The sequence below is a fragment of the Argentina silus genome, assembly GCF_951799395.1.
Source record: "Argentina silus genome assembly, chromosome: 21".
Classification (NCBI taxonomy): Eukaryota; Metazoa; Chordata; class Actinopteri; order Argentiniformes; family Argentinidae; genus Argentina; species Argentina silus.
Window position 1 is genome coordinate 7,595,731 of NC_139675.1, and position 11,075 is coordinate 7,606,805.

General features: G+C 46.6%; 1 protein-coding gene across 1 annotated transcript in view; it reads right to left on the bottom strand.

The window, feature by feature from the left end:
* Positions 1 to 10,685, bottom strand: part of ecpas (Ecm29 proteasome adaptor and scaffold) — a 20,879-nt gene extending 10,194 nt beyond the window's left edge. Inside the window, exons 1-24 of the mRNA XM_083693144.1 lie at positions 10,620 to 10,685; positions 9,184 to 9,314; positions 8,343 to 8,459; positions 8,002 to 8,120; positions 7,690 to 7,836; positions 7,234 to 7,405; positions 6,986 to 7,125; positions 6,585 to 6,663; positions 6,256 to 6,375; positions 6,083 to 6,168; positions 5,616 to 5,691; positions 5,374 to 5,423; positions 5,189 to 5,255; positions 4,702 to 4,824; positions 4,387 to 4,490; positions 3,910 to 4,033; positions 3,561 to 3,641; positions 2,898 to 3,123; positions 2,382 to 2,473; positions 2,024 to 2,158; positions 1,540 to 1,711; positions 1,236 to 1,408; positions 465 to 566; positions 44 to 167 (exon numbers count right to left, since the gene is read on the bottom strand). Coding sequence (XP_083549270.1) covers positions 44 to 167; positions 465 to 566; positions 1,236 to 1,408; positions 1,540 to 1,711; positions 2,024 to 2,158; positions 2,382 to 2,473; positions 2,898 to 3,123; positions 3,561 to 3,641; positions 3,910 to 4,033; positions 4,387 to 4,490; positions 4,702 to 4,824; positions 5,189 to 5,255; positions 5,374 to 5,423; positions 5,616 to 5,691; positions 6,083 to 6,168; positions 6,256 to 6,375; positions 6,585 to 6,663; positions 6,986 to 7,125; positions 7,234 to 7,405; positions 7,690 to 7,836; positions 8,002 to 8,120; positions 8,343 to 8,459; positions 9,184 to 9,314; positions 10,620 to 10,641 — 2,782 coding nt within the window. The 5' untranslated portion in view covers positions 10,642 to 10,685. The remainder of the gene's footprint in view (positions 1 to 43; positions 168 to 464; positions 567 to 1,235; positions 1,409 to 1,539; positions 1,712 to 2,023; positions 2,159 to 2,381; positions 2,474 to 2,897; positions 3,124 to 3,560; positions 3,642 to 3,909; positions 4,034 to 4,386; positions 4,491 to 4,701; positions 4,825 to 5,188; positions 5,256 to 5,373; positions 5,424 to 5,615; positions 5,692 to 6,082; positions 6,169 to 6,255; positions 6,376 to 6,584; positions 6,664 to 6,985; positions 7,126 to 7,233; positions 7,406 to 7,689; positions 7,837 to 8,001; positions 8,121 to 8,342; positions 8,460 to 9,183; positions 9,315 to 10,619) is intronic.
* Between the last annotated feature and the right edge of the window lie 390 nt (positions 10,686 to 11,075).

Consider the following 11,075-nt stretch of genomic DNA (forward strand, 5'->3'; position numbering starts at 1 on the left):
AGTGTGTGTGTGTGTGTGTGTGTGTGTGTGTGTGTTTTCTTACTGTCTGGGGGGCTGTACTGGTCCTCAGTGCAGGTCCAGGGGTCTCTGGCGGCCCCAGAGCAGGTGCCAATCGCTGCACTGGTGATGGCCTCCCCTACTGTGAACTGTAGCTCTACCTGCTTAGCCTGGGGGGGAGAGATGGAGGGGGTGGGAGAGAAAGAGAGAAAAAGAAAGTAGGAGAGAGAGATAGAGAGACAGATAAAGAGAAAGAAAAAGAAAGAGTGAGAGGGAACGGGAGGAGAGTGTGTAGAGGTAGAAGAGAGACAGAGATCGAGACAGGGAGAAAGAGTTTACAATGTAAAGAGCACCAACTCTTTCTGCATGTTGTATGAAGGTCATATGAAGTGTAATGAAGGTCATATGAAGTGTAATGAAGGTCTTATGAAGCTATGTTAATCAGTGAGAGCCAGAGAGTTGCGCACCTCGACAGAGTCCATGAGTCCCTGGATCAGTTTCTTCTGGTGGGCAAAGTCTCCATCTCCAACTGGGAGATACCCCAAGGTCTGGATGGCTCGCTCCTTCATCTACAACAACAACAACAACAACAACAACAACCACAACAACATTAGCGTGTGTTGTCTATCAAGGTTGGGGTCTACTCCATTTCAATTCAGGCGATTCAAGAAGTTAGCTTAAGTTCACATTTTCTCTCATTGAAAAGCATAGAGGAATTTTTTAATGGAATTGACCGCAACCATATTTCTTCAGCTAGACTGACACAGCATGCCCAAGGACCAAGCATCCAGAGAAGGTAACAACGCCATTCAGGTGAACATAAATCTCATACAATAACTATGTAACATAAAGTATGGACCATTCAACACATTTACCAATTTGTGCTCACTATATTTATAAGTGGCTTCTGATAAAAGCTTCTTCTAAATGGTATACATTATTATAATATAATCAGGGTTCTCCCCAAACAATGGAAGAGTGGCGCTGCGCCACGCTGTGAATTTGGAGGCTCCACGATGTAAACATTTCAAGGCAAACGTCACTATCTTTGATCGGCAACGACATTGTTCGTAAAAAACGAAAGCGAAAGTGAAAGCGTCATTGTGTTCCTCAGTTAATTCAGCGTTTTAGCGGTATTTCCTGTACATTTTGACATGAATAAAGGCGACCAGCGCCCCACTGTTCAAACATCCTGGGGAGAACCCTGACAATAATACTGACGTTGTAACCATGGTTACCTTGGTGGTCTCCTTCCCGGAGGGGATGCGAGCCAGCAGGTTGTCCACCATGTTGATTTTGGTCAGGCCTTCGCCCTCACTGGGGATGAGGAGGGTCCCGTTACGGCCGATCTCTCCCAACGCTGTGCAGGCTGCTACCGCCAGCAATGGAGACCCACTGTCTAGGAAGGAACCTACACACACACACACACACACACACACACACACGCACACACACACTTATGTTTAGTGGATGATACTAAGTGGAGAAAACAATTTAAGAGCTCCTGAAAACAATAAGCTAAAGCCGTGTGCATCACCCTACCGATGGTTTTGGTTGCCATAGCGATAAGCTCCTCGTCCTCCTTGGGCGTGGCGCTCATGCGCTGCTCTTGGTTGTGGGCGGAGTCTCCGGATGTGAGGGCCTTCCTCTTGCTCATGTACCTGCCCACCATGTAGCCCAGAGCCAAGATGGCGCCATGCTGGCTCTCAGGGCTCTGGGGGTTTCCAAGAGGCAATAAAAATGAACATTCAGCTCAGTGAAACTGAGACAACTTCAATGACAGTTTAAGAAAGCTAATTTGCTAAAAATGCTGTTTTGAGGCGAATATGTACCAGTATTGTGTACAAAAACAACAGTGGATAAACTAGTCACACCAGAGATTAGGTTAGGCTCAACTCAATTTCACTTCAGGAAGATAACTGAATTTCTATTAGACATTTTCAAAATGACATTTGGAATAGGAATTTAAATGTACTTCCTGAACTGAAATTGACCTGACCCCCGTGTGTGAGGGTGCAGAACATACGTGAGTGTCTTTAGTGATCTTGATCAGGTGCTGCACGGCAGTCTTCAGCTCGTTTCCTGACATGGTCGACACGACCGTGGCGTAGAGCTGGGCCGCGAGCTCCCGCATGTCCTCTTTGTTGGTGTTCATCAGACTCTGTGGAGGGACGACATATCATTAGCAAGGGTTAGCATGAACGTTGGTTAGCATTAGCATGGATTAGCATAGCATGATATAGCATGAACTTTGGTTAGCATAGCATGGATTAGCGTAGAATGGATTAGCATCAGCATGGATTATCATTGCATGGATCATGTTGTGTTACTCAACCAAGGTGTAGGTAGGCAAGTGGGACGCAGTGACACAGAAAGAGACTTACTTTGATCCAGTCGATTCTGTCGATGAATTTGGGGGCCAGTTGTTGTGGGCAGACAGACACGACCTCCAGAAGACAGTACATCACCGGAATTCCTACAAATAGAATAGAAAAGACGGAAAATTCACATTCAATCCACATTCAATTTCCTTTTGAATTAAATGAGGTCTCCGCAGGTCCTGTGTGGCTCAGTTGGTAGAGCATGGCACGAGCAAATGCAAAGGTTGTGGGTTTGATTCCTGCTGGGACCATACATACAAATAATGTACAGACTCACTGAAAAAAAGCATCTGCTAAAGAGCACTGAGTTTCTCATCTAGAAATGTTTAGAAAATCTCTGACCACCCAAATGATATGCCCGCCCTTATGAATACATATGATCCATAAATCACCTCCTATGGATAACTCATTGTACTAAAAACTCATTGTGTAAAAAAATGTACATCTCAATCTGACTTCTCTGGTTAAATAAAGGAAAAATTAACACAAACGCTAATCTTCATATGATCCGTGAATCACCTCCGATGGCAGAGAGCAGCTGCTGCAGCAGCTCCATGTAGACCTGGACAGGGTTGGCATCGCCGCCTTTCAGCCCGGAGACGGAGGACGACATGGGCTCGGCGGAGAGCAGGGCGTGGACGTAGCGGCCGATGGCCGGGGCGTCATCTTGCATGTCCGCCAAGCTCTTGGACAGGGGCGTGGCCCCGGCGCTGTACGCCAGACACATCCGCAGGTACAGCACAATCTGAGGGGGACGGGGAAACAGGAAGTGAGGTGACAGGAAATTGGACGAGGAAGCAGACGCACTTTTCTGAATTGTCAGGAGCCGAGTCTTCTTGTGTCCTCTCCTCTGTCCTCCACTCGCCGTGTCCTCAGAAAGCGTCGGAGGAGAAGATCTATAAAGGGGAGGAGCCTAGATCTTCTCCTCCGGTGCGTTTCCAGGAAGACGCGAGGAGGCAAGGAGTCGTGTTCCTAACAACTGAGAAAAGGCGGTGGTCTCGATAATCCTAACTGTTTTCCTCTCCTTCGAGGTTATGGATCCAAAGACACTCAGCTGTCAAGTTATTTCACGTTGCGGCAGAGCAAGGAAAGGAGACAAGGGAGGAAGGAAAGGAGACAATGTAGGAAGCCACAACAGACTACTTAAGATGTACCTCAAGTGTTTGTTCTATTTGTTTTTACCTCGCCAAAGGCAGACGGGTTGAAGGGGAGAGTGGACGTTCCAATGATGTACTTGGCTGGCGTCTTCATCCTCTGAGCAGCCTGAAGAAGAGGTCAGACAGAACAAGGTCAGAGGTTGCAAAGAACCGACAGACATTGCTTCTACAGATTAAGAAGAGGGCATGAAGAAGTGTCTAAGGGTGTAAGGGGTTGGTGGTTGTTCAGGGTGTAAGGGGTTGGTGATTGTTAAGGGTGTAGGGGGGTTGTGGTTGTTCAGGGTGTAGGGGGTTGGTGGTTGTTCAGGGTGTAGGGGGGTTGGTGGTTGTAGGGGGTTGGTGGTTGTGGTTGTTGGTTTGGGATGCGATCTCACCTTCTCCTGGATGTAGGCGACCATCTCAGGGAAGGAAGGCATGGGTTTGGAGCCCTCCTTCTCAGGGCTCTTAGCAGGCATGGCCCTCAGCACCCGCTGGGCCTCTCCACTCACCTCCTCTCTCCTACAAACAGACATTCACTGTCTTTACCGTCCCTACTGAATAACCTCTCTCCTACAAACAGACATTCACTGTCCACTGTCACTATTAAACATGTAAATACATTTAATTATGATCTACACCGCCAACTGGACACTTTCAAAGTGAAAGAAATGTTCAACAAATTTAAATAGTTTAAATAGATTAAAAATGACAAACGTGTGGAAATGGTACACCCCCCTTGCTGTGGCTCTCAAAATTAACTCAAATGCGATTTCTTCAACAACTTACTAATAATCAGATAATCAATAATAATAATAAACTGATAATCACTGGTAACAGGTAAATCACTGGTGTGTGTTCATGGTGAAACTCACGGGTCTCCAGCAGCCAATAGGAGCAGGTATCTGGAGGGCACATGATCAGGACCGAACACAATGCTGGCGTACTTCATGGCCACCTGGCGAACCTGCACCTCCGGCTGTCCACCAATCACAACACAATTTTCAGATGTCAACAACAATAAACTATTATATTAAGCATAAGACACAGTATTCAGATGTCAACAATAATAATAATAATAATAATTCAGTACTACATGTAAGCAGCCACCAGTGATATTCATACTGGCGACATCAAACATATGTAATCAAATAAAAACAGACATGAGAGCATTGAGACAGTGCTGGTACCTTGCCCATGTAAGCAGCCACCAGCGCCTCCATCAGGTTGAGCAGCGCCCCCTGCAGGTTGGCGTACGCTCCTACCATCATGGACAGAGCCTCCTGGATGGCCAGGCGCACGTCAGGCTCCTCCTACACACAACAGGAATGCATTAGAAGCACACACACGCACGCACGCACGCACGCACGCACACACACACACACACACACACACACACACACACACACACACACACACACACACACACACACACACACACACACACACACACACACACACACACACACACACACACACACACACACACACACACACACACACACACACACACACACCTGAGTACTGTCACCATAGAGGACTGACACACACAATGTACATTTTACTTGTTAGGCACCTTTCAAGGCACTCAACATCACCTTTACATAAAACACACGCCAAATACAGATGTTTTTTTGTTTTTTTTAAATAAATAAAAACAAAGTCAATCGAACTCACCTTGCACATGGACTCAAAGAACTGCTGGACCAGGGCGATGTCCTTGGTAAAGAGTTGAGGCATCCGGCTACAAAGGAAGAAGGGACAGAAAAATAGGTTTCACACACATCTCCCAATCACAACACACGCTCACAGAGTTGATAAATGTGAGGACAGCGGTGTGTCCATCTGAACGCCAGTGTTACCTGGAGAGCTTGCCCACAGCAGAGTACGCAACACACAACAGCTTAGGATCCTGCAAACACACACCTTTTTATCAGCTGCAATACCACAAACAAGCCATAATAAGCATAACAAGCCATCATCTTGTATCATGAAAAGTGCTTTATAAATGTACAACTGTATGCTATGAAATGTGTTTTACTGTTCTGCTTTGCCAATGATATCATAAAAGGGTTCTGATTGGTCGGTCGGTCGGTCGGTTTACCTCCTTGTATTCATTGATGAGCTTGGTCAGCCCATTGAGCAACATCAGTCCAAGAGGTTTGTTGGTATCAGGACAGCTGCCAAAAACAAGATTAAACAAATCACGGTGGTTACCAACCACCCAGGGGGCCGCCAAAGATTTCTGGGCGGTGAGCGAGGCCTTAATAGATTTGAGGCATTATAGCCCAAAAAAATTATATATTCAACAAATAACTACAGGACCTGAGAACAGGCTGATGACAGCGAATTTCATAAGGTGTGGTTGGGCTTGAGGATTACTGCCCTAGTGTTCCCATGTCAGGTCACAAGGCTTAGCTGGAGCGCCTATGTGGATTAGGTTGACTCTAACAGTATGCAGATGTGGTGGACAAACTGGAGGGTGTGTGTGTGTGTGTGTAGGCTACTTACACCATGCAGATGTAGGTGGACAAACTGGAGGGTGTGTGTGTGTGTGTGTAGGCTACTTACACCATGCAGATGTGGTGGACAAACTGCAGTGTGAGGGACAGCAGCTTGTTGTTGGTGTTGGAACCAAACAGGCCGTCATAGACCACCTGTGTAGAGGGAAAGAATGGTGAGTGTACACTCTCTCTCTCAAACACCCACGGTAAAGTGCTCAGTCACACACACACACACACTACCTGGATGTTGGCTGGGAAGCACTCTGCAGCTAAGCGAGAGCGTAACAGGTGTGGGAGGATCTTGAGCTTGACTCTGGTACTGACCGGCTCATGTTTCAGCTCTCGCTTCAGACTGGCTCCCTGGAACACACACACGAACACACACGAACACACACACACACACACACACACACACACACACATGTATTTCTCCATTCACTTATACCTTTAATATATATCTGATAGAAATGTGAGAAGAGAAAGAATGAGAGGAGAAGAGGAACAGGAGAAGAGTAAGGGATGGAAAAGAGTGAAATGAGAGTGAGAGGAGAAGACGCTGTTGCTCCTACCTTTGTTTTAAGAGGGATGTCTCCTAGGTAGACCTTGTACATCTTGTTGATGATCAGAGGGTTGTTCCAGTCGATGATGCTGGAAAATTTTAATAAATAAAATTTATATTTTTAATTGAAAATAAGTAAATAATAACAACAACAGATGAAGTCAAGACCGGAACCCTGGAGATCCAGACCAAGACCCAGTCAAGAACACTGGAAAGGTACAACATTGAGACTCAAACACCTCTACTAGTCACCTTAAGGGCTAATTCACTAAATGAAAACACCAGCGTCAACAAAGGAACATTTCCGTTCTATTCCGTTTCCCCTGTTAACAGTGAAGTATTTCTGAAGACATTTAGAATTCTCTCTGAATGGGTGATAGACCATCATCACCGTCATCGTCACCATCCTACCTCTGCTTGCTCTTCAGCTCCAGGTCCGCTGCCGTGGCGACGCTGTGTCGGGTGTCGCTGGAGGCGACGACCAGGTGGACCACCGACTCCACCTCCGGGACCTGCTCCGCCTCGATGAACTTCACGATGCCCAGCTTACACTGACACACACACACACACACACACACAATTCAATTTCTTTTCCAACAACAACAATACACTGCTTCAGCCAATCCTTTTCCTCTGAGGTCAAAGGTCAGAGGTCCCACCTGTTCCAGTTGCTCTGCGCTCCACTGGGCCTCCCCGATCACCCTCTTGGCGGCGTAGACGCTCATCCCCGGGGGAGGCTGGGGGAGACCCTGTCCGGCCGCCGCCCCGGCCCCGGAGCCCCCCTGGGGGGAGGAGGGGGCTGGGCGAACAGGGGGCTCGTTCAGCACAAACCTGGAGGCCCGGGAATAGAGAGGAGAGAGGGAGTGAGTGTCTCTCAAGTGGAAGGCCCTGTTACCTGTTTAGGCGGCTTTAATGTGTGACTGTACGGTGCTGCCCCTGTTCTACGCTGTCCCTCGATGTTTCATGTTGTTTTTAATCAATGCTGTTGTTTGCCTGAACTGTGAAGTGCTCTAGCTACGTGATAAAAGCACTATACCAATAAAAAAACATTATTATACAGCCTCACTTCTGCCACACTCAAAATGGCCGCCCGTGGTGGTCGACCCTCCACTCACCCATAGGGCATCAGGAGGACGTCTAGCATGAACTCCAGCAGCAGCTGCACGGTCTTGGGCCTCTCGATCAGGATGAAGGGGGAGGCTGTCTTGTGGTCCGCAGGGTACTTCATGTGGTACAGGGTTGGGATGAGGAGGTGCATCAAGCTAGGGGAGCAGAGGAGTTCAGCCACCAACAAACGTATATACCAAAGGAATGAATGTAAGAAGTGCAAGGTGTGTGTGTGTGTGTGTGCATATGTATACAATGTGTGTGTGTGTGTGTGTGTGTGTATGTGTACATATAAATTGCATGTGTGTGTGTGTCCTCACCTGTCCTGCTGGGGCTGGGGCTTGCCCTCCATGGCGGTGAGCAGGGTGGGAGCGAGCTCACACTGCCTCCCCACCTCCAGACGAGGGTAGCCCATCTTGATGTAAATGATGGTGAAATTCTGCACAGAAAAGGACAAAAAAATCGGCACAATGAAGTTAATAATCACTGATGTTTCGGACAAAAAGAGACCTTATTGAGTGGTCAGGAGAATGTAGACATGGTAGGATGTAGACATGGTAGGATGTAGACATGGTAGGATGTAGACATGGTAGGATGTAGACATGGTAGGATGTAGACATGGTAGGATGTAGACATGGTAGGACATAAGAGGGGGAGTTACTGTGACGAAGGAAGCGGCTGAAGGGTCTTGGTACTGAACGAGCAGCGTCTCTACGGGCAGTTGGATCTTAGGCCGACTCTTGATCCTCTTGTTCAGGTGGACCAGCAGCTCCATCACCTGGGGGGGAGGAGAGAGAGGGAAGGGGTGAGACAGAAAGGTGGAGCCTTGAGACATACAACAGTATATTAAATATAATATGCCATTTAGCCGACGCTTCTATCCAAAGCGACTTACAGTACAGACTGCAGAAGTGTTTATATATGGTATATATGGTCCCAGCAGGACTCAAACTCACAACCTTAGCATTGCTAACGACAAGCTCTACCAACTGAGCCACGGAGAGGACCTCAACCCGAACCGTTTTAAATCTCAACTGCAATGGGGTGACGTCAGAGTCGGGCCGTCCCAAGCATCCCACTTAGCATTTACCAAAGTCAAAATGTGGCAAAGAGCTGTTGTGTGAACAACAACAACAACAACAGGGGAGGCTGGTGGAGGTGGAAGTCGGAGGACGGGCTCATTGTAATGCATGGAACGGAATGAGGAATGGTGTCCAACACCACCAGCCTCCCCTGAACTACATGGTCTCTATATGGATGGTCAGGCAAGGCCTCGTCTCGTCCCGTCCTCTGCATCGCAGGTTCGAATCCCGCCAGTCACACATATAGAACAGGTAAGATTACCAAGACAGTCGATCGGTCGATTAGATTTGAGAAAATCATAACGTTATAATAACATAGGATATCCTCTCGGCCTAATGGTAGACGATTGTGTCTTCCATGTTGGAGACCCAGGTTCGAGACTGACATAACATGACACAGAATCACGTCAACGTCCTCACTTTCTTCCGCACGCCCTCTTGCACGCTGGACAGCTTGAGGAGGACGGGGGGCAGGAACTTGGAAATGATGTCCTGTAGCTGGTCATCGGTCTCTGCATGGCCCAAACGAAGAAACACTCGCTCCAGTTGATCTGTGGGACAACAGAGGGCGGAAACGGGGGAAGTTGACAACACAGACTTTGATTTCATTTTTGTAACCATTTACCTTTCTGTGCCATTTTAATTTCCATGAGGGTATCTCAAGTTCAGTCTAGCTAGATTCTGATCAGGGGAGGCTAGTGGAGGTAGAAATTGGAGAACGGGCTCATTGTAATGCATGGAGTTTGAAACCTTCCCTCGTTCCATTCCATGCATTACAATGAGCCCGTCCTCCGATTTCTACCTCCACCAGCCTTCCCCTGATGCTGATGCATAGTTGAACAAATAACAAAGGGTTGGGGAAATTATCTAATGACACACTTCAACCATCTCCTTTTCTGTGTCATTTCCACATTATATGTCAGGGGATGTCAAGTCACTGTGGCTAGATGATGATGATGATGATGATGATGCATAGGACACCCACCCCCCAACCTTTGAAAGACCTCACTAGGCAAATAAGGGTCTGTTATAAAAGGTAATTCACTGACATGTTAGTTTACAAGCTAAAAGGGGTGAGTACATGTTGGGCTATAATAACAAAGCTGACAAAATCATGTGTGGCCAGTAAGCCACCAGTCTCCTATGAAGTAGACTAGCTAGAGTACAAAGATTGATCAAAAGATTCCTTAGCACACCTTAGCTGCTATACTGTTGAGACATGTCAGAATATCTATTTGCAGTTGTAGAAGCAAAATGGCTACCTTATGAGGTCTATATTTGCAGTCACACTCGGCTAACAATTAAATGTCTCATGTTAGATATACTAAAATGCACGTTTAGTGGCGTAATACACAACTAGACTAGACTCTGAATTAGCCAGCTAGCTAATTAGCAGTTGCCCCGCTAGCTGGCTAGAGCTAGCAACTGACAAGCTGCACTGCACTGATTATGAACCAGCTCAAGTTGCCGGTTGGCATAGCTTGCTACCAACGCATTTAATCGTCTGGTAAATTGTACTGGTCCAACATGACATCCGGACATAATGGGACAAAATGATTACACCGGTCATTCAAAATAAGTCACGTATTCGTTACAGCATTTAGATGTTCATTTATTAAACTGTGACACTTTCATTTCCACAATGACTGGGCATACGGCCTTGCAGCGTTAGCTAACGTTACCTAGCTGTGATAGCCAGGCGAATTGCTAACGCTACCTCGAATCAACGTCGTACCACATGAGTTTCGTGCTATTGAATGGAACCATGACAACGTACTGAACTTATAATTACATGTCATCGGTACACAGAGTTTGTCGAATTATTTTCATCACCATGAAGTCATTTAGAAACTTACTGAGCTCATCTTGGGCAGCCATGTTTGCAGAAAGTCATAGGGCGCTCTGAGTCTCTCTCGTCTGGGAGCTCTTGAGTGAGTGCCACTAGACTAAAGATGCCACTCCTCTCTCCGCTGTTCTGCAACTGTCTAAGTCCACTGTATCATAGCTACATTCACATTAAACATACTGTATATTACATTGTTGCATGAGCTTTTAACTTTTAAAACATATTTATATTTGGGGAGATGCTGAACAATAGAGAGAAACTGTCACATGGAAATCGAAGCATTCATCTCAAACTCTTGAATGGGTGTTTAAATGTAGGAATCAGACCGGTGTCAAGTAACTAACATTTTTTTTTTTTTTTAAATCATCATGCCATTTCCAAGCGTTTACCAAGCCCAAATATCATCTTTCATAACATCATAGAATGATTGAGGTGTAGTATATTAGTGGACCGATAGGGGGCAGCA